General features: G+C 57.5%; 5 protein-coding genes across 6 annotated transcripts; all 5 read right to left on the reverse strand.

Annotated features, from left to right (window-relative positions):
- Nucleotides 1–2,884: 2,884 nt before the first annotated feature.
- On the reverse strand, nt 2,885–3,836 carry LOC133262825 (protein S100-A12-like). The gene is made up of 2 exons (XM_061442317.1): nt 3,410–3,836; nt 2,885–3,049 (listed from the first exon to the last, which is right to left on the reverse strand). Exons 1-2 carry the CDS (start codon nt 3,677–3,679, stop codon nt 2,885–2,887), a joined length of 435 nt encoding a protein of 144 aa, XP_061298301.1. The 5' UTR covers nt 3,680–3,836.
- A 1,964-nt stretch (nt 3,837–5,800) lies between these two features.
- Nucleotides 5,801–7,450, reverse strand: LOC133262936 (protein S100-A9-like). The gene has a single exon (XM_061442446.1). It carries the CDS (start codon nt 6,814–6,816, stop codon nt 6,277–6,279), a length of 540 nt encoding a protein of 179 aa, XP_061298430.1. The 5' UTR covers nt 6,817–7,450; the 3' UTR covers nt 5,801–6,276.
- Nucleotides 7,451–10,922: 3,472 nt separating this feature from the next.
- On the reverse strand, nt 10,923–11,755 carry LOC133262839 (protein S100-A4-like). Its single transcript, XM_061442332.1, has 3 exons — nt 11,742–11,755; nt 11,249–11,403; nt 10,923–11,146 (listed from the first exon to the last, which is right to left on the reverse strand). The coding sequence occupies exons 2-3, from the start codon at nt 11,384–11,386 to the stop codon at nt 10,982–10,984; spliced, it is 303 nt and encodes a 100-aa protein (XP_061298316.1). The 5' UTR covers nt 11,387–11,403; nt 11,742–11,755; the 3' UTR covers nt 10,923–10,981.
- A 1,583-nt stretch (nt 11,756–13,338) lies between these two features.
- Nucleotides 13,339–14,440, reverse strand: LOC133262838 (protein S100-A4-like). The gene is made up of 2 exons (XM_061442331.1): nt 14,287–14,440; nt 13,339–13,537 (listed from the first exon to the last, which is right to left on the reverse strand). The coding sequence occupies exons 1-2, from the start codon at nt 14,425–14,427 to the stop codon at nt 13,373–13,375; spliced, it is 306 nt and encodes a 101-aa protein (XP_061298315.1). The 5' UTR covers nt 14,428–14,440; the 3' UTR covers nt 13,339–13,372.
- Nucleotides 14,441–17,328: 2,888 nt separating this feature from the next.
- On the reverse strand, nt 17,329–20,212 carry S100A16 (S100 calcium binding protein A16). 2 transcript variants are annotated; one of them, XM_061442375.1, is made up of 3 exons: nt 20,062–20,212; nt 17,820–17,981; nt 17,329–17,732 (listed from the first exon to the last, which is right to left on the reverse strand). In XM_061442375.1, exons 2-3 carry the CDS (start codon nt 17,973–17,975, stop codon nt 17,568–17,570), a joined length of 321 nt encoding a protein of 106 aa, XP_061298359.1. In that variant the 5' UTR covers nt 17,976–17,981; nt 20,062–20,212; the 3' UTR covers nt 17,329–17,567. The 2 variants fall into 2 exon arrangements, with proteins under 2 accessions (XP_061298359.1, XP_061298360.1); XM_061442376.1 differs by lacking the exon at nt 20,062–20,212 and adding an exon at nt 18,675–18,918.
- Between the last annotated feature and the right edge of the window lie 751 nt (nt 20,213–20,963).

A 20,963-nucleotide genomic window follows, 5' to 3' on the forward strand; every position in this document is an offset into this window, starting at 1 on the left:
CGTCCTCCTGTGATAGCAGAGCTGTCCCCGGATCTGCACACATCCCTTTCATCCCAACAGAGCCTGCAGGTCCTGAGCAGAGAGGATGCCAAAGTGACACAAAGAAGCATCATGGAAGAGTTTGGGTTGGAAAGGACCTTAAAGCTCATCCAGGTCCAACCCCTGCCATGGGCAGGGACCCCTTCCACTAGAGCAGCTTGCTCCAAGTCCCATCCAACCTGGCCTTGAACACTGCCAGGGATGGGGATGCTCCATCAGCTCCACATCCCTCTTGTGCTGCTGCTCCAGAGCTGGATGCAGGATGCAGGGGCTGTCTCAAGGCAGTATCTCAGTGAGGCAGCCCTGCTAGGCCCCATCGCATCCCCATCCCTGTAGACCTGGTGCACCCAAAAGCATCTCAGTGCTTCATTGACATCGTTGCTGTTGTGACACAGGCACAGAGCTGGTGCTGAGGCCGATGCCCTGGTGCTGGGGAACCATCCCCTGCCTGCAGCAAGCAGCTCTTTGAAAGGCAAATAACACAGGGCAGGTTCCCAGCTTCGTTTCAGCTCCTCAGCTTAGCAGCAGCCAGTGCCAAAGGTGCTTTGCTCGGTGCTGCGCAGACCAGGTGCGGCTCAAAGGTCTATTTTTACCTTTGAAGACCAAGTCCTCACTTTGTACCTTATTTCCCTGTTGTTTCCCTGTGTTGCAGACACCCAAGGCAGGCACTTGTTGAGGTTTAACCCCAGCTGGCAACGAAGCAGCTAAATCGGGAGCAAAACCGGATTTTCCAGTGTTCCTACATTGGAATGCTCTGCTGTTGATTCAGCCTGGGGGGTTGTTTAACCTGCCAGACACGATGCTCATCTCAGACACAAAGAGGAGGCGAAAACAGGGCCATGGACAAGCTCTGGGAACTCCATGTGGGGCTGCGCTGTGCAGGGAGATGGGGGGACGCAGCTATGAGTGGTCCATCCTTGTGACCCCCCGAGCCTCACTGGTTGGGGTACACGTTTCACAACAGGAGTGCTTTGATGCCCTGGAGAAGGGCTGGAGTGTTTCCCAACAGGGACCATCTGCTGGGTTGCAGAATTCTTGTAGCAACTTCAGGAAATGGCATTTTGAGTCATTTTTAGCCTCCTGGAGGCGAGGGAGAGCAAAGAGAGATTACGGGGTGGGATGGGTCAGGGGGTTCCAGAGAGTGATGGTGCCTGGACCATCGGATGTGCCCACCAGGCAACAGGGATGAGAGCCTAAGGTGACCATGGAGCCTGGCCATTGCTGAGGGTCACAGGAGTATGGTGGAGCCCTGTCTCCTTGCGTGGGGAGCTTCCCTGTGTAGCTGTGCCTGTGAGCAATGCAGCAATGGCCCCAAGGCTGACAGCACTGGGCAAGCATCCACTTGCTGGCTGGAAAGGGAAGGAGCAGGAAGCAGACATCAGGATGCAGCCAGATAGACACAGAAAGAGCTGGTTGGAGGTGACTGGGATTGGTTGTGCCCCGAGGAGCTGGTTGGTTGCAAAACTCTTTCAAAAGAGCCATTTACGGGCAAGCGGCTGGTTGATGCGGGAAGAGGGCACGGCAGGGTTGGTCACCATGGGCTTTGCTGTGTTCAGCCCAGGATCATGGTAAGGCAGGAGCTTGGCCTGGAGAAGAGAAGGCTCTGAGGGGATCTGATCCATGTGGACAAGTACCTTAAGGAATGGGCCAGGTTCTGGTTGCTAGATGTGGTTTTAGCTTGAGAAGCTTGGGATGCACTCTGAGCTCCTTTGAGCATCATCAGAGCAGCGATGCTCCAGCTGCCACCCAGCACATGCAGCCCCTGCAGGAGCTTTCTCCATCCTGGAGCCACAAGGTAAAGGGTTTTCCAAGCCTTTATCTCAAGCCAAAAATCATCTGTATATGTCTCAGCCATAGCAAACAGCTACAAACTGCTCAGCAAGCACTACCTTGGTCCTTGGGGTGGTGGTACCCAAGCATTCATTGAGGAGAAGAGCTGGATTACACCATATTTAGTACCCAGAAAGGTTTCAGTTGGTGCTGGAAGACATCTCCCTGGTGGCTTATCCAGGGACAAGATCCTTGTGCCCTGCAGGAGCTCATCGGGTATTTGGTGAGATGGAGCCCATTGGGCATCTCATCTTGGCTGGGTAGCAAGTGATGGAGCAGGGCTGGGAAGGGAGCACTCCAGGTCACTTTTCTGTGTGGGAAAACTCTGAGAGTTTCCATTGGGATTTAGGGGGAGAAAACCCAAAATCTTGGAATTTCCTATGGAGCAGAAGCTCTGCATACAGATACTAATAAAATAGCTTGTTCTTGTGGTAAGGGCTGTCCCCTGTTGTGAACTCCTGTTGTCATGGGTATTAATGCTCAGAGGCGATTGCGCATCCTGAGAATGCACTTGGCACAGCCAAGGGGGAAAAGGCTGCATGAGGAGAGCAAACAGGAGGTGCTTCCTCAAGCTGGGCTGGCTCTGCTCTCCCCAGCCCATGCACAACACTTCCTCTCCCTGGAGAACCTCTAATACACCTCCTTCGTGTTGCAGGTGATGAGTAAAACCCTCGTGGAGCTCAGGCAGTGTCTTATGCTGCTCTTCTGGCCATTAACACCTTCCTAGCCCATCAGCTTGGCTCAGACACTGAGCAGCACAGTTCCTGCCCACTCACGTCTCACCCTCTTCCTTTATGGGCTTTTCGGGTACCTCATGTGGGTATTTAGCTCCAGCAGGACCACGCATTCTCTGCAGTGGTGCCCATTAGATGGGTACAAAAGGGAGAGCTGAGCTAGGATCTCAATGAACACCAAGTGATACTTTATTGTCTCACAAGCACGAGTGATCCAAGCAGACAGAAAGCAAGAAGAGCCCAACTCCTACAAGCCACCCCCTCCCAGTCTTCATGGAGGCTCAATCCTTGTCTGGTGTGCAGCGGTCATCCTTGTGGATGATGCGGTGGGCATCATCGGTCACCTTGGCCAAGACGATGGTGAACTCCTCGAAGCTCAGGTCCTTGTCCTTGTTTATGTCAGTCTCTTGGAAGAGCTTATTCAGGTAGTCAGAACGGTTCCTGTTCTGAAATTGGGCAGCAGGACATGTGTTAGAATACCCCCACCCTGGGCTGCACATCCCCCTGATGGAAACCAGCTTTGCTGTTCCATGATCCTGAAAGCTGCAGGATCACTGTGACTCTCTCCTACCTTGCATTTAGCCCCTAGATAAAGCCCTAGATGGACATAGAGCTCTTTCCAAGCTCTATACCCCCACAGCATCAGGAGGAATGAGCACCTGCAGCACATGGACAAGCTGCGTCTGTGGACCACAGCCGTGATGGGAACTGCACCCCATTCCCCAGGGAGCATCCTTGGAGGCAACCTCAGCCTCATCCCACTGCAGCCACCCAAGGAGAGCACAACACAGCTCCTGAACACTCACACAAGCTTGCAGGAAGGTCGGTGTCTGCTCAGTCATCAGCGTCTTGAAGTCATTGAAGTTGAGGAGGTCGAGCTTGCCCTCCCGGATGCTGTAGCGGTGGTAGACATCCACGATGGTTTTCAGGGCCTGATCCAAAGAGCAGTTTCCAGGGAACTGCCGAGTCTCAGGAGAGGTGTTCCTAGGCTGGGTGCTCACAGACATGGTTGAGGTCCTGAGAAACTGTGTGGAGAAACCCCCAAGCCGTGAGATGCATCCAAAAGCCCATGGCATGACCTTGACCAGCACCCCAGGTGCCCCAAGGGATCTGCTCCAGGAGCACGGCAATAAGTGGGTTTAGGAGTATCACCGTTTCACAGCATCACCCAAACCACCTCTACTTTTAGGTTCAGCCAAGGAGCAGCTCATTCTTCCCAACCTGAAGGCATTTGTCAGGCACATCAGACAAACCCATGAGGCTGCAGTCATGTATCCTCATCATGCTACAGGCAGGGACAATGACTTTAAGGCAGGGAGTGTGGTTCAGATACAGGCTCCATTGCAACCTCAGCCTCATCTCCTCCTCATCTCCCTCTGAATCTCTTTGCCCATGGAGACAAATACACCTCCCCTAAGGGTGGCATGGAAATGCCATTCGTTTATACTTATCTTGTAGCCAAAACCAACCTCCTACCCTGTCCAACGAAAAAACCATCACCCTGGACTGAAACAGGCATGGAATGACATCCCATACTCCAAATCACTTCTCCCCTCACCTTCTTTCCTGCAAGAGCCACCGCAGTGTTACTTACCCTTATCTCCAAAGAGGCTTTGCAGAGGATGGGTCTGTCGCAGTGATCCGAGAGCCTCTGCAGACCTTTTATATCTGTTTGAGGTCCTCTTTCATCAGAGGTGGTGACACACCTGCGGCAAGCATCAGCTTGAGTTAACATTTCCCGGACCTGGAAATTGCAAGGTGGGAACTTGTGAACCCTTCCCCACCTCATACCTCTGCACCTTGTTCCTGGTTGCACCCACCAGCCTGGGGAAATGTTTTCCTTCCACCCCACCATCGCCTCCGACAGGGCTGAGCTGTTCCTGTGCTGGGCAAAGAATGGGGGCAACACTGGACGTGCCCTCTCCAGGAGCCGAAAGGGCAAGTCCAAGGCTTTACAAGCCCCGCAATGCGCTGTGTAGATGAACTGTTTCATAGAGACGTGGTTGACTTTGTCCCTTGGTTGGTTTTAACTTGATCTCTCTGTTTTCTACCACAAATAATTGGTTGGGCACAAGCAAAGGCAAAGGCAACATCTACCGGGTTGTTTTCCAGTGTATTTGCCATTGCTTTCTGTTTTCACATCACTTGGACCAGACCTTTCCTCTTGCTCCAGCAACTTGGGGGAGAAAGAAGAATATCTGAGGTCTTTTAGGGTCTTCAGTGCCTACAGAATTGAGTAGCAAGCGTTGTGCAATGGTCACCTCTGCCACCCATCTTGCGTTAGCAGAACAGGTACTAGAAGAATGAAGGAACTGTAAAACAATGTAAGAATAAGGTGGTAGGTGCCAGGAAGAGGGTAGGGACAGCAAAACAAAAGGGTCACCATTCCTGTTTGAGGATGCTTCTTGTGTGTCTCGGCCAGTACCAAGAGCTGTTGCATGAGGTCTATTCTGGGAGCCTTGACTCACTTTACTGCTTTCTGCTCATTAGGGACTGCCAGGAACCCAAAGCTGTGTCCTCATTCCCTTTGCAAGTCCCTCCTGCCTTTGCCCTGTGCACTTGCAGAGTCCTCACATGGACAGACCCATGGGCTTCGCATTCCCATCTTTGCCAGCCATGTTCCCCAAAACCCATCAGGGGATGCAGCTCATGATGCCCAGCCCCAGAAGGGGAAGGGTACCCGGGGGGCCCTGGAATAGCATCCACCTCTGGGCTGCAAGAGAGTGATCACTTGTGTCATTGAGTACACAATAACCCACACACTACCCCCGTGCTTCTCTTCATGGCAGGGGGGTTGGAACTGGATGATCTTAAGGTCCTTTCCAACCCAACCCATTCTAAGATTCTATGTTCCATGTGGGACAAGCTGCTGCTTTCAGCTGACATTGGAGGTGTTGGAGCCTCGCAAGGGTTTCCCACTCAATGCACAGTCAGGTAACAGAAGCATCCAGCTTTATGGTGCAGGGATACCCCCAGCAACCCAGAGCCCCTCAGCCTCGTCCTCTGCTCGGTCCGGGCTTGCAGAGTAAGCTCTGGTTGCTCTGCAGGTTCCAAAAGCATTGAACCCCCAGGATGCTGCTCCCCCAGCTCCAGAGCTGGCTCTTGGGAATCACTTGGGGACTTCATCCCTGGCACACCCTGAAGCTAAAACAGAGAGGGGCTGGGAGAGCCAAGGCTGAGGATGCTCTCTCGCAGGAGCTTCCACTGTGATGGGGTCCTAAGCACCCCACTGTCCGCTGAGGCTAAGGGTGCTGGGGCCAACCACTCTGCGTAGGGACCTTGCTGAGCTTCACAAAGGCAGTGGGAACACATTGGGGTTGTGACATGCTTTAGGACAGGGACCCTGTGCAGCTCATTGGAACCCAGCAGTGCTGTTGTCCTGGAGGCTGGGATCCCTCCAGGCCACCTTCCCTTCCCATTCCCATTGCTTCTTCAGTTCAACCTGCATTAAACCCCTCAGATTGAACTCTTTGATACGTGTTACATCCTTCCTGGAGATAAGACACATAATACAGATGCGTTTGGTGCTTGAAGAAAGACATTTTATTTCAATGCCATAGGTAGAAGCAAACGATAAAGCTTTGGTTACAGGTTTGCCTGTGCTGGAGGGCAAATGGAAGGGATAATGCTGCTGGAAAAGCATAATCCCATGGGCTCAGACATGGGAAGCACTTCACTTTCTGGGACCGTGGCCGTGGTCATGGCCATGATCATGCCCGTGGTCATGGCCATGGCCGGCACCGTGATGGTGGTCGTGTCTCCCATGGGACCTATTGTGGGCATCAATGACGACAAGATTCAGCGTGGTCAGGAACTCGGTGAACTTGAGGCGACCGTCGCGGTTGCGGTCTGCTTTGGCAAAGAGGTTGCTGATGTACTCATCAACGGACACATTGGGCTGCAGCGTGACAAACATGGACAGAGTCAGGAAAACCCTACGGGCAAAAGAGCTTTGGGAGCTCCCAGCCACCCCCATGCCCCAAGGAGGCCACTTTGAAGACCTGAAGCCTGGCCTGTGCTTGGCTCTTACCGGTTTGGTGTTCTGGAGGAAGGGCTTGGCAGTCTCCGTCAGCAGCTGGGAGAACTCCGGCTTGTCCAGGTAGTCATCGATGGGGTTCTTGATGGCATACTGGTGGTAGATGTTGATGGCGCACTCCAAGGCGAGCTCCAGGTCGGTTTTCATCTTGCTAGGAAGAGAAAGACAGCAAAACATCAAACCCCATCAGAGCCCACTCATCCCAGCGGCACCCCCAGCAGCATGGGTACTGGAGCCGCCATAGGCACGGACCTACTTACCTGGGGCTGATGTCTACGGGCAGTGCTGCACGGGATGGAGCAGGAGGAGCAGTGATGCCACGGTGCAGGGGAGGGCTCTTTTATACCCTCCCTGAGCTCAGATTTGTGACACCCTCCCATTCCCTTTGGGGTGATAACCTCGGGAATTGTGCAAGGCCACACAGCACGCCCAGGCAGCAATTTCTTGCTCCAGGAACTGGTTGCTCCCCATGTCAATGAGGGAGGGGAAGCACCGAAACAAGGGGATGCCGAAAGAGAACATTGTTCAGCCTGGAGAAGAGAATCTGCGTGGGGACCTCAGAGCAGCTTCCAGTGTCTGAAGGGGGCTACAAGGATGCTAGAGAGGGACCTTCTTCAGGGACTACAGTGATAGGTGAAGGGCTGATGGGTTCAAACTGAAACGGGGGATTTAGGTTGGATATAAGGAAGTTCTTCCCTGGGAGGGTGGTGGGACGCTGGAATGGGTTGAAGGGAGAAGCTGTGGCTGCCCCATCCCTGGCAGTGTTCAAGGCCAGGTTGGACGGGGCTTGGAGCAACCTGCTCTAATGGAAGGGGTCCCTGCTTTGGAGCTGGATGAGCTTTAAGCTCCCTTCCAACCCAAACCATTCCATGATTTGCAGCACCATGGACTGGGGGCACTGCAGCAGCATTCCCAGGTCGTGGGGCATTCCGGCAGAGTTTTGGGGGGGTCTTTGCAGAGACGATGGAAGAGGAATTGTTCAGCATCACACAGAAGGTGCTGGGTGAGGGTCTCCAATGGGATAACGCTGTTACTTCCCAATGGGGAATGGTCTTCATCACTCCGCTATGTGCCCTGAAGAGGTTCAATTTGGCTTGGAGGTGTGATGTGTGGCCCCAGCATCCCACTGGCCAGCACATCCCCTCCTTAAAGAGGAGCAACGATGCCTCCTGAATCATTTCCAACAGCAAAACAGGGAGCCAAGGGATTGCCAAATCCAGACACACCAAGTGCCAGGAACCCTCTTAGGAGGTGGCATTTCCTGGTAGCCGTAATTGCTGCCTGATGATAACCGAGGTCAGGGGCAATTCCTGCCTATTCCCACTGTTGGGGGGATGCTGCCAACATGTGGGAAACCCCATGGTGTTCCCAGTGCCTGGCACGCAGGGGCTGCTAAACCTGGTGTGTCTTGGGGTAAAGGGGTAAAGGAACCTGAGGATGCCCAAGCCCTTCATGCCGAGTCTGTGCTTGATGGGTCTGGCACAAGAAAGCCGTCAAGGGTTTTAAAGGAGGCGGTGGTGAAACATCTCCCCATGAGCTCCTAATCCGGGTGTTGGAGGAACTGATGCCAGAACAAAGCTTGCCTTGCAAAGATTGAAACCAGGGGGCAGGTTGTGGGATGGAGACGGGCACGTCCTGTCCAGGAAGGGGACCCACGCAGGGCATCAGCGGGACACGGGTGCACCATCGGTGATGGGACCTGTGTGGGGAGGTGTGAAGGGATGCGCCTCTGTGATGTGGGGAGGTGGGAGGAGATATGGCCATGGAGATCATCCTAAGGTCCTTTCCGACCCAAACTGTTCTATGCGTACACTGTGGGGCAGGAAAGAAGGGACAAGTGTGGGCTGTGGGTCCTCATGCTGCCATTGCTGCCCGACCTGCCATGGAAGCCTCTTAAGGGAATGCTTAGAGCAGCTCCAGTGCCTAAAGGGGCTGCAGGAACCCTGGAGAGGGGCTTTGGACAAGGGATGCAGGGACAGGACAAGGGGAATGGCTTTAACCTGCCAGAGGGGAGACTGAGATGGGATCTTAGGCAGAAGCTCTTCCCTGGGAGGGTGGTGGGACACCGGGATGGGTTGAATGGAGAAGGTTTGGATGCCCCATCCCTGGCAGTGTTCAAGGGGGTTGGAACTGGATGAGCTTAAATCTCCCTTCAACCCAACCCATTGTATGGATCCATTGTTCTACCCACACACCAATTGCTCCCGGCACATGCCCTGCCCTGGGGCCCACGCTCCGGTGCTCTGGGTGTTGGTATCTGCTCCATGGCTCAGTGCCCATGGGGCTGGGATGTCGGTGCCACAGGGAGGGAGCCAGCACAGCCCCGAGGGCAGAGCAGCAGGGCGGTGACAGGGTGCGGATGGATGCAGGCAGGATGGATGCTGTGAGCAGAGCTTCAGACAGTCACAGGTCAGGCAGAAAAGAGCCAAGGGCTTGTGGGGGGGGGGGGGGGGGGTCCCTTTCACCAGTGCAGTGCAGCCCCATCCTCGGGTGTCCCAGTGAGCTGGAGGGATGGATGTGTGGTTTATTCCCTAGTATCCATGCTCGGGTGAGCACTGGATCTCAGAATCTGAGGTTCATAGAACAGCCCCTTCGCCCTCCATCTGGGGGAGCAATGGGATGAATTCAACCCCGGTCTCCTGGCAAACCAGCCCTTGTAAAGATGAGGGTGCAGGGCCTGGGTGGGAGTCCTGGGCAAGAACATCACCAGCACCCAACAGGATCCATCAGTGGGGACATGAGCACCCCCCCAGCAAGGGCAAGAGCAGTGCAGCCCATGAGGGTTTAACCTATTTGTGGTTCACAAATGACCAGGAACACAGCAACAAAGCTTTGTAATAGGAAAGGACAAAAAACTTTACAAAGGTCCTTGACCCCAAAAGGCCCCCAGGGCCCCTCCTCACCCTGCCACTTGCCCAGACCTATATCTGCATTCCTTCAGTGCATCACTGCAGTTCATGGCCAGGGCACCCAGGAAGGTGAAGCCCTGCTAGAACTTCACTTCCTTGTCATTGTTATGGCCCAGGTCCATCCCAAGCCACAGCTGTGGGCAGCACAGGGATGTGGGGGGCATTGCTCCCCCTCCACGCAGGAGGATGCTCTGCAGCCCTTTACCTTGCCCTGGTGCCTGGGCAAAGCCCCTTCAGAGCCAGCTCAATGGGTCTGGCCCCAAGCAGATAAGAGGTTGCCCCACATCCCCCCATAGTGCTGCACTGGGATGTTGGAGCAAGCTGGGGCTGGCGCCTGCAGGTTGACTCATGGGGCACATCCCAGACGTGGCTCCTGTCTGCCTCCACACACAGCCCCAGGGCTGATGTGATGGGGGCAAGGGGGTGAAGCCTTTGTGGCATCTCCATTCACCAGTGCCTCTGGGAGCAGAGGGATGAAGGTGCCAGTGATGGACACCCAGCTGCACATCTGGAAGGGGGCATCCGGCTGCACATCTGGAAGGGGGCATCCAGCTGCACATCTGGAAGGGGGCATCCGGCTGCACATCTGGAAGGGGGCATCCGGCTGCACATCTGGAAGGGGGCATCCGGCTGCACATCTGGAAGGGGGCATCCAGCTGCGCATCTGGAAGGGGGCATCCGGCTGCACATCTGGAAGGGGGCATCCGGCTGCACATCTGGAAGGGGGCATCCGGCTGCACATCTGGAAGGGGGCATCTGGCTGCACATCTGGAAGGGGGCATCCAGCTGCACATCTGGACTCAGCACACGAGGTTGTCCTCAGCTGCTCAGTGGGGGAAACGGAGCTCAGAAGGAGGAAATCGGGACTTAAAGACATGAGCAGGAAGGGGGGGGGGGGCTGTGGCTGTGCTGCTCCTTGCGTCTATAGCCATGGGCTGAGTCGTACCCGCAGGGCTGGTTGGGTGCATGGGGAAGTCACTGCTCTGCACGTCAAAGCCCCACCCCGAGCAGGAATGCAGGGAAACCCTGCTCCAGGAGGATTCACACGGGGGACAAACTGATTCCCAGCATGGCAGGTCCTGCCCCATGGGGACAGATGCTGATTCCATGTGATTACGGCTGAAACAAGGAGTTATCCACCCGTTAATCCCTTGGGAAGCTCCTGCCTTGCCTGGCCACGAAGGGGTTATCAGGGCTGCAGGGCAGTGACTCACCCTAACGGGTGCTTTACAAGGGCTCAGGGAACGCAGAGCCCAGACTCCTTGTTCCCAAGCAGAACTTGGAATGCTCACACGGAAAGGAAACCAAGGAAACCGGGATTTTCTCCAGTGTCCCTGAGGCAATAACCCCCCCATTGCAAAGCAGGCAAAAGCATTGGGTTGAAAGCATCCTTTATTACAAGAGCATCAGGAAGACAACGGGAGGGTCCCTGCTCACTTCCTACGCGGCATCTTATCAGGGCAGTCCTGGAAGAAGTCATTGCACATCATGGCCATGCAGGCCAAGAAGATCACGTACTCCTGGAAGTCCACCTCGCTGTCGCTGTTGCTGTCCAGATGGCTCATGAGCTGCTGTAAACTGGCCTCACTGGTTTGTCTCTGCAAGCAAAGGGGGTTAAATGGGGGTTTGCATCCCATCTGGCCGCATCCCCGCATCCCGGCGTCCACAGTGGGATGTGGTACCCCCTGTCCCGTGCTTACGCTGAAGCTGGGCAGCTCCTTGGTGAGCATCTCTTTGAGCTCCTGCTTGCTGAGCTTGTACTTGTCCCCCTCGTTGCCTGAGTACTTGTGGAAGGTGGAGACCATCACGGCCAGCGCCTGCTCCAGGGGAGATGCCATGGGGAAGAGCAGCAAGCCTGGAGGCACCAACAGCACCAGTGGGTGAGAACAGAGAGCAGCATCCCCATGCACCCCCATGCCCCACAGACACTGCAGGCTCTTCGATGCCCCACTCCTGCATCACCACTTCCCCATTAGCTTCACCCTCCCACATTGGGTACCCCCAAAAAAGCCATATTAAAGGGGAGAACATGGGGGGAAGCAGCTTTCCCAGCCTCCAAACTCAGCTCCTTGCAGGAGAAGCCCCAGGGGGAAAACCTCTATAGGAGGACCCCATTGTGGGATGGGGCAGATGCACCTTTAGCAATATCTGGAGAGTGGGATAAAGGGGGAAAAGTGGGGAAAAGCAACTCACCAACAGCTCAAAGGAACAGCCAAGGATGGGAAGGGCAGGATGAGGCAGCATTTATAGCCCTGCCTGGGACACCTCCCTCGCTATCCGGTTGGGAAGGCACCAATGCTGATCCAGAGCCTGCCTGGACATTGGCTGGCAAGGGAGGAGAGGAAAAACCATAGGAGCAGCCCTGACCCCCCCAGACCATCCCGTTCCTGCACTGCTGAGGAGATGGAAAGAGCACAGTGGGGCTGGATGGGGCGGAGGAGAATCCCTATGGATAAGGGATGAAGTCAAGGGAGTGGGGGGCACCTCATCCCACCCTTGCCAGCGAGGGCAGGGGATGCAGTGCAGGGCAAGATGGTTTTGGCAGCATCCCCAGGGATGTCTGGAGCCGAGCAGGATTTATCCATGGGTTTGTTGTTGTGCTGGAGTTCGGGTTGGGAATGGGGGGGGAGTTGTTCTGTTTTTAACTCAGTTTCTGTTTCCTAAGCGCAAGGGCCATGAGTCACAAGAGCCCCGTTGTGTAACGGGGAATGATGCTGCTGACTGCGTGCCCTGGGCACGTGGCAAGGGGAAAGCAGGAGCTGGGAGCCTGGAATCCCCTGATAAACACCCAAAGTGTCCCTGACCCCCCCCCCCCCCCCCCCCGGGATAAAGAGCAGTGGGTAACAGGGGGCTCTGAGCCCTTTAAGAGGGGCTTGGAGCCTCCAAAAGAGGGTTTGGACACTCAAGAAACTGCTTGGAGCCTGAAAACCTTAAGCCAGAGCCTAAAACTGAAGGACTTGAATGGGAAAAGGAAACTTTGTGAGCTAAAGCTGAACTTTTGGAGCCTGGAAATGAGGCTTTAGAAGGGTGAGGGAAAACAGGGGATGAAGCTTCCCCAGGTCAGGGGGCTCTTTAAGGACCATATGGGCAAGAGAAAGGCACAAACCTGACCCCCATCCCTCTATTAACCAGTGCAAAGTGGTGTAAATCACTGCAAGGGGCTCTTTATAAAGACCCTGGGAAGGGGCAAAGTGAAGTTTGGGGCTCAGGGAGGACTTTGGGGTCTTCTTTACCATGCGATGCTGTAGGGGGTTGATGAAAGCTCTTTGGATCTAGGATGGTTCCTTTGGGGCTATGGGGGCAGGCTGGTGCGGGGCTGCAGCATCGTCTGCTGTGGCCATGGGTGGAAGCGGGGCAAAACCCGAGCTCCGCAAGCGCTGGCATAGCCTGATGTGCTCACCACGGCCCCATGGTAAACCTGGGGGGCTCAGGGTGATCCCCATGGGTTTATCCATACCCCGAGGGTCTCCTTTAGCTTTTCCCTGCAGGATGCGCTCCGGCTTCTATGCTTTGCATGGCCCTTGCATCTTGCTGTGGTTCCTCCAGCCCGGCTTCCCCTCCCCAAACCCAATGGGAGCTTGTGCTGAGCTTTAAGCCAAGCCAGGCTCAGGGAAGCTCGGGTTTGACCCCAACATGCATTAAACCTCCCCCCAAGCCAGCAGGGATGGTGCGGGGGGGGATATCCCAATCCATTGCCTGCAGCCAGGGCTGGCTTTTCCAAAGGATGCTTCCATGGAAAACCCCAAGGAGCAGGAGGAAGATGTGAGTCACCCCAAGCACAACGCCAGCCTTTGGGAAAGCCTTTATTGGAAGCCCCGATGGGATCACTTCTTGCGGTGCTGCTTGGTGGGGCAATCCCTGAAGAACTCGTTGAAGCCCATGGTGATGCAGGCCAGGAAGCAGACGTACTCCTTGAAGTCCACCTCGCTGTCCTTGTCGTGGTCCAGGTCGTTCATGAGCCTCTTGAACTCGGCATCATCCATTTGCTTCTATAGGAGGGGGGGAAAGTGGGGTTTTGGGGTGCATGGATGAGTGAGGTGCTCCCCATCCGGCCCCGCTGCTCACAAGGATGGGTGTGAAAGCCTTGGCTTCCATCCCTATGGGTTCAAGGAGAAGGAAAGGGCCTTTAGGGATGCAGGTGGATACTGAGATGTGGGGTGTGCAGGCACGGGTACAGCAAATGCGCCTCTTGGGCATGAAGGAGCTGGGCTAAAACATCTCACCTCCCATTTTAAAGGGAATTAAGGGTTAAGCCCAATATAAAACAGTGAAATTGGAGCAGGCTTCTCCTTGCCAAGCAAAATATTGGTGTGAGCACTAGAAAGCCAAGTTTCCTTCGGGTCCAAGTATGTTCCAGCTCAGGTCCTCCCGGCTTCATCCTGCCTTTTGTGGCACACAGGGACGGGACAGGACAAGGGGAATGGCTTTAAACAGAGGGGAGGTTAAGATGGGATCTGAGGCAGTCCTTCCCTATGAGGGTGATGGGGAGCTGGAATGGGATGATGGAGAAGCTGCCCCATCCCTGGCAGCGTTCAAGGCCAGGTTGGCCAGGGCTTGGATCAACCTGCTCTAGAGGAAGCTTTAAGAGCTCTTCCCATCCAAACCATTCCATGGCTCCACATGGGCTGCATCCCTTGGGCAGGGATGCACAGATCAGTGTGATCCATGGAAAGACCCAAGGCTGGTTTGCTCCCTCCCCTACAGCCCCTAGAGCCAAGGGGTGCGTCCCCACACTTACGCTCCCAAAGACGGGCAGCTCCTTGTTGAGCAGCTCCTTGAGCTCCTGCTTGCTGAGCTTGTACTTGTCCCCTTCCTTGCCCGAGTACTTGTGGAAGGTGGTGACCATCACGGCCAGCGCCTGCTCCAGGGGACACGCCATCGCCAGCCTGCCGTGTGCCTGCAGGGCACAGCACCGGGGACGGGGTCAGGATGGGGACGGGTCCAATTCCCAGCACCCTGATGCGAATGGTGCCTAAGCCAGGATGCTGCAGAGGGGCAGCGACAAGGGGTGATGGAAGAAGGGGAGCAGGGACTCACCAGGGACCAGGCAGCAGTGAGGAGTGAGGATGCTGCAGAGGGGCAGAGACAAGGGGCGATGGAAGAGGGAGCAGGGACTCACCAGGGACCAGGCAGCAGTGAGGAGTGAGGATGCTGCAGAGGGGCAGAGACAAGGGGTGATGGAAGAAGGGGAGCAGGGACTCACCAGGGACCAGGCAGCAGTGAGGAGTGAGGATGCTGCAGAGGGGCAGAGACAAGGGGTGATGGAAGAAGGGGAGCAGGGACTCACCAGGGACCAGGCAGCAGTGAGGAGTGAGGATGCTGCAGAGGGGCAGCGACAAGGGGTGATGGAAGAGGAAGGGGAGCAGGGACTCACCAGGGACCAGGCAGCAGTGAGGAGTGAGGATGCTGCAGAGGGGCAGAGACAAGGGGTGATGGAAGAAGGGGAGCAGGGACTCACCAGGGACCAGGCAGCAGTGAGGAGTGAGGATGCTGCAGAGGGGCAGCGACAAGGGGTGATGGAAGAAGGGGAGCAGGGACTCACCAGGGACCAGGCAGCAGTGAGGAGTCAGGATGCTGCCGCCGGGGCTTGATGGGCATTTATAGCCCAGCTCTGGTGGCACAGCCCATGGAGCTCTCTTGCCTCCAGGCTGTTCCATGCAGGTGCTTTCATCCACACCTCATTTTTGCCTACCGAGCCGAGTGATCCCATTAGGAAGAGGTGGATGGGTTTGGGTGCTGCTGGGGGAGGCTGGGGATGGAGGCGCGAGCAAAGGGATGGGGCATCCCTAGGGGCTCCTCAGCCCATCTCCTCCCTTGTAGTGATGGGACAAGGGGGAACAGGGGGTGTTCAGGCTGGATATAAGGAAGTTCTTCCCTGGGAGGGTGGTGGGACACTGGAATGGGTTGAAGGGAGAAGCTGTGGGTGCCCCATCCCTGGCACTGTTCAAGGCCAGGTTGGATGGGGCTTGGAGCAAGCTGCTCTAGAGGAAGGGTTCCCTTCCACGGGGTTGAAACCGGATGAGCTTCAAGCTCCCTTCCAACCCAAACCATTCCATGGATCACTGCACTGTCCCCCACACCAAGGGGTCCCTTTTCAAGACAGATGGTCCCAAGCACACCCCCTACACACACACACCCAATGCAACTTAATGCGTTCCACAAGGGTTTGGGGAGGTGACAATGGTTTTATTCAAGCCATAGGGCTCAATGATGCCTGGCTTCAGTGTAGAAGTCAATGCAGAGCATGATAAAGCAGCCCATTGATGTCCATCGTGTTTTCCTTGTCCTCCAGGTCCTTCATCCACTTGTTCCTGGCACAGGGCATCGGAGGAGTCACGGATGGTGCTCCCTGGCCATGGCATCAACCTCAATGTGTGGGTTTGGCAAATGGGGGGGGGGGGGATCAGTTTCAGGATCAGAGCCCTTCCTTGCCCCCAGCCCTTCCACAGCGGTGGGGAGAGATGGGATGAGCCAGGCACACAGCGCACCCCGTGCCCATGCAACCCTGTCCCTGACCCACACATCCCCTCCTGCTTGCTCCAAAGGGTTGGGTCCCTCACCCAACATCACCCAGCATGGACACAGAGGCTGCTCAGGTCGCAGCCAGGATTCCTGCATCCTGCACAAGGAAAGCGGGGTGGGAGGGGGGGGGCACATCCTGAACTGTTTCCATGCCAGTCTGCAGCCAGGAATAGGGAGCTGGGAGCTGCCTGCCCCTCACCCTGAGGGTCTATCCCTAATCCATGGGTTCCCGTGTGAGCAGTGGGTGCAGCCTAACCCCGCTCAGCCCCATCACCAGCCCGTGAGTCACCAGCCCTGCCCTCGCCCAGCGGGATTCCTGCTCCATGACTCAGCCGCAGCCCTGCCCATCACCGCATCCCATGGGAACACCCCCGGTCTGCCCTGGACCCTCGGTGCTGCAGGAACCTGCGACGCTCCTGCTTCGGGTGGGAAGCGGAGGGGGAACGGCTGGAAGGGGATCCCGGCTCCAAGGGGATCCCGGCTCCAAGGGGGTGCCGGGGGGGGGGGGGGGGGGGGGGCGATTCCCTGCTCACAGACCCTGGGATGAGTCCGATCCCAGTGGAAAATCCCCAGGGCTGCTGCGCTGGGCTGATGCCAGCGATGGGGACATGGCAGGGATGCGCTGCAGCGCGCTTCCCACCGGGATATCCCGGCACAAGCGGGGCCGCGAAGCCTTTCTCATCCCGGAGTGATGAGTGGGAATCTCAGTGTGCCGAGACGCATCCCCAGTGCACCCCATGGATGTGGGGCTGTAGCGTCCGGATGGACCCCTCAATGAGGGTATGAAGAGTGCCCCCCCCCATGGTGTGGGGCAGCAGCATCCGTGCCCAGCGCCACACGCAATGGGTTTGGGTGCTATGGGGCTGGGAGACCGCGGTGTCTGCTGACACCTTGTGGTGGCTCGGGGGCTATGGGGCCAGGGCAGACCCCTCCCTCTGCCCCACGCATGTCCCCAGAGCGCATGGAGGGAAGGCAGAGCCTGAGCATCACCCGCTGCTCCTCCGTTCTTTATTGCTGCAATAAATAACCCCGGGTGGTGCTGGCCGGATGGGACCGCGCCGCTCCCCGAGCCTGAAGGACACCAGCAGGGCAGAGCCTTCACCAGCTTGGGCAAGGGGAAAGGCACCCTTCATCCCATAGAAAGACCCCATCGCTTTGAAGGGGGTCCGGGTTGCGATGGGCTTGGCGCCCCGGAGGGCTGAGAACAGACAGAGCTCATGTCCTGGATGAGGAGAAGCCCATCCCATCGCTCCTTGTGGGTGAGGATGAAGGCAGGGATAGCACGGCCCAGGGCCCCCGGAGGCTGCCATGGCCTCGCACCCCCCAACTCCCACCCTTAGGGTCTTCCCACCCCATCACACCCTGGCGTGGCTCTGGGAGACCAGGGTGCCCCGGGGCGAGCTGGGGCTCGGGGCAGGGCTTAGCAATGGGATTGGGGGGGAGAAGCAGGGAGCTATGGAGGAGCGGGAGGTGATGCCGGAGGCTCGGCTGGAGCCGCTACTTGGTGTGCTTGACGCTCTGCTCCTGCTGGCGGATGATCTGGGCGATGGGGCTGGCGATGCCGCCTATCAAGGTCCAGTACTCCTCGAAGCTGATGCGCCCGTCCTTGTTCTCATCCAGGTCGCAGATGAGTTTGTCGGCCGCCCGGCGATTCCCGGTGTCCTGAAGGGGAGGAGACACGGAGAGGACTCAGCCCGGGGAGCAAGGGGGATGTGGGTGTTGGGGGGGACCCCATGAACCCAAGCTCACCGTGAGCATGTGGTTGAGCTCGCAGCTCAGCATCTTGCGGAAGTCCTTCTTGCTGATGCGCCGCGGCTTCTTGCAGCAGCAGCGGCGGCTCGAGTACTTGTCAAAGTTGTTCACCAGGACCTGGACGGCCCATTCCAGCTCCGTGCACTCGGCCATGGCTGCCTGTGGGGCGGGTTAGGGGTCAGGCATGGGGATGTGGGAGCCTCCGTGTGCCCATCATAGAGGAGGGCAAGAGAAGGAGGATCTGGAGTCAGGCTGCGGGAGCTGGGCTGGGTCAGCCTGGAGAAGGGAAGGTTCCTGAAGGGGAGACCTCAGAGCAGCTCCAGTGCCGGAAACCTGGAGAGGGGCTTTGGACAATGGGATGGAGGGACAGGACAAGGGGAATGGCTTTAACTTGCCAGAGAGGGATTGGAGATGGGATCTTAGGAAGCTCTTCCCTGGGAGGGTGGTGGGACATGGGATGGGTTGAACGGAGAAGGTTTGGATGCCCCATCCCTGGCAGTGCTCAAGGAGCACCCTGCTCCGGTGGAAGCTGTCCCTGCCCATGGAGCTGGATGAGCTTTAAGCTCCCTTCCAACCCAACCCAACCCAACCCATGCCCTCCATGGGGGTCACCGCAAGCCCCAACGCAGGCAAACCCCAGCCTCTATGGAAGGGCTCCATAGAGCCAGCAGTGCCCATGGGCAGGCGCTGCTCCGTGCACCCGCCCCACACCATCAGCCCCTCCTGCCCCTCGGGGCGGCCGCCTCCATGCGTGGGTCGGGGCAGTCATTACGGCACCGGGGCTCCACGGGGCCGCGGCTTCCCAGGGCTGCCTAGGGAGGAGCCGTGCGATGGGATGAGGGCAGGAATTACCGGCCAGCCCTCCTCTTGCTTCACCGCACCGGGAACACCCTGCCCAGGGCAGGTCTGGATCTGCCCGAGCCCCCCCAGCCAACAGCAGCCCCATAGCCCGGCTCCAATCCTGCCTCTCTGCTCGATGTCCCGGGTCCCCTTTCTTTCTTCCCAGTGGGTTCCGAGCTCGTTCCTATGGATGGACCCAACAGGATGGGCCTCGTCACGGGGTCCGGCGGCCGCATCCTGCCCAGGATGCAGGCAGGGAAGGAAACTGCGTCACCTTGTCCGGCCTCGGCTCTTTCCTGCCCTGCCGATGGCAGGGAATGGGCTGAGCTGGGAATGCTGTTCCCAGTCACTTCAATATCCATGCTGATCCACACCAGCCCATGGCCACCATCGCAGCAGTGGAGGAAGCCAACGGGGCGGCACGAGCGGCCCCAAAGGGGTGACCCAGCACGTTCCCTGCTCTGGGGCATCATCCAGGAGGGTGTCTCCATCCTGGAAGCAGGCAGGACCTGCCCCGTGCCCCAGACTTGCCTCGGGTCCCTTCTCCCTTTGCACTGATCCTCCCCAATCCAGCTCCAGGCCGGGGACGTCGGCACCTCAGGGTGGTGACAGGAGACACGAGGCTCGTCCCTGCATCCCTTGGCGTGGCTGGGTGCCCTCCCAAGCCATCCTTGTCCCCATGGAAGCCTTTGCTGTGTCTGTATCCCGCAGGACCATCCCCAACTTGCAGGGTACTGGGAGCTGGAACCACTCACAGGAGATCTCCAGCCCCGACCCTTCCTCATTCCAGGCCATTAATAGCCAACAAAAGCTCATCAGCAGCACCCTGGGTGCTAGCACCCACCCCCTGCACCCACTGGGTGCAGACCCCACACTGGTATCACCGATCCCCGGCCACCAACATGCAGCCCATCCTCGGGGCATCGTGGCTGCTGCTTCAGTGCTGACTCACAGCCCCTGCCATTGCCTGCACCCCAGCCCCACCACGAGCCCCAGAGGCCAGGCCGGGGCACGGGGACATTGTCCCCATAGGGGGACAAGGGGACGAGGCTGCCCATGGTCCCCCTTCTTCCTTCACCTCTCCCTCTTCTTCCTCACATGCTCGCCAGTACCCACAGCAGGAGGCAAATATCCCTATTCCAGGGGCCAGATCCCCCCAGCCCCCCCCATGTGCTGCCCCTCCATAGGCAGCAGAGCTCGATGGAAGCTGCTGAGCCCCACTCTGGACCACGCACCCCCTTGATGCTCCCCTTGTATCCATCGGGTCCCCTCCATCCCGGCCCCACGCACTCGGAGCTGCCGAAGGGCTCAAGGGGATTCCAGCACCCGACGTGCCCCAGCACGTCCCTGGTTGAACATTCCCACCCCAGTATCCCCATGCTGGCTCCCTGCTCCCCACCTCAGAGCCCGCGTGGGTCCCGCTGTGTCCGTCTGTCCCCGCTCCGGCAGCACGGTCGATGGGAGCCGACGGCACCCGCTCTCTGCTCACCTTGCACCCATAGCACGGGGCCCAGCAGGGCTTTTAAAGAGGCTCCCACCCCTCCCTGACGTTCCCGGGGCGTTCCCAGGCCGGAGCTCACCTGGGAAATGGCTCCGTGCGATTGCAACACCCGAGACGGGTCGGTGCGAGCAGCAGGACCCGGCTCCGGCTCCTTCCCATGCATGGAAGAGGGGCGATGGAAGGTGCTTGGGGACCACCCCGAAAGACCCCATTATGCCGAAGGGGTGGTGGGCTCCCATCCAGCCACGCACCACCCTAAAACCCAGCTCCTCCATCCCCTGCTGCATCCCCATCACCCATCCTTACTCCAAACCACCCACTATGGGGCTGGTGTGGGACGGGAGCTGCCCCACAAGGTGAAGGCATCATTTATTTGAACCAAAACCACTTGTTCTCAAGGGTGCAACGGGCTGGGGCTGCTCTTTGGGGTGCTGGAAGCATCAGCACCGGCTCCAAGCAGGGTTTTCTCCATCTGTCAACCATCCCTAGGTGCACTGGGCCAGCTAAAGCTCTTCCCCACCTGGTAGCTGTGCTTGTGTAGTCACCTCCATAATTAATTGTCCCAGCAAATTGTACCCTTGTACGTTTCCCAGCGCCATGGCGCAGTGATTTGATGCCAAGATGAGATAGGGGTGTTATTGGGAGCTGCTTATTTAAGGATGCGCAGGAGGAGGTGATCTATTCCAGGCAGGAGCTACCTGCTCAGAGGACCTTTAGGGACACCCCAGACGTGTCATCGCAGAGGCTCTCCACTGGCTTCCTCCTAATCTCGGTTGGGAGGAAGCAGCCGGCTCTCAACC

This window comes from Pezoporus flaviventris, unplaced genomic scaffold, assembly GCF_033815535.1.
Source record: "Pezoporus flaviventris isolate CSIRO_AGI_PZ_B2104156 unplaced genomic scaffold, CSIRO_AGI_Pfla_v1 ptg000225l, whole genome shotgun sequence".
In the NCBI taxonomy this organism is placed as follows: Eukaryota; Metazoa; Chordata; class Aves; order Psittaciformes; family Psittacidae; genus Pezoporus; species Pezoporus flaviventris.

Bases quoted from the DNA above. Each gene is read 5' to 3' on its own strand.
- LOC133262838 (XM_061442331.1), bottom strand. From the start codon at position 14,427: ATGGCGTGTCCCCTGGAGCAGGCGCTGGCCGTGATGGTCACCACCTTC. The intron at 13,538-14,286 runs GTAAGTGTGGGG...CCCCTCCTATAG, and splicing joins AGCTGCCCGTCTTTGGGAGC to AAGCAAATGGATGATGCCGA.
- LOC133262936 (XM_061442446.1), bottom strand. From the start codon at position 6,816: ATGTTTTGCTGTCTTTCTCTTCCTAGCAAGATGAAAACCGACCTGGAG.
- LOC133262839 (XM_061442332.1), bottom strand. From the start codon at position 11,386: ATGGCATCTCCCCTGGAGCAGGCGCTGGCCGTGATGGTCTCCACCTTC. The intron at 11,147-11,248 runs GTAAGCACGGGA...CTTTGCTTGCAG, and splicing joins AGGAGCTGCCCAGCTTCAGC to AGACAAACCAGTGAGGCCAG.
- LOC133262825 (XM_061442317.1), bottom strand. From the start codon at position 3,679: ATGCCATGGGCTTTTGGATGCATCTCACGGCTTGGGGGTTTCTCCACA. The intron at 3,050-3,409 runs GTGAGTGTTCAG...GCCCAATTTCAG, and splicing joins CGACCTTCCTGCAAGCTTGT to AACAGGAACCGTTCTGACTA.
- S100A16 (XM_061442375.1), bottom strand. From the start codon at position 17,975: ATGGCCGAGTGCACGGAGCTGGAATGGGCCGTCCAGGTCCTGGTGAAC. The intron at 17,733-17,819 runs GTGAGCTTGGGT...CCTCCCCTTCAG, and splicing joins AGCTCAACCACATGCTCACG to GACACCGGGAATCGCCGGGC.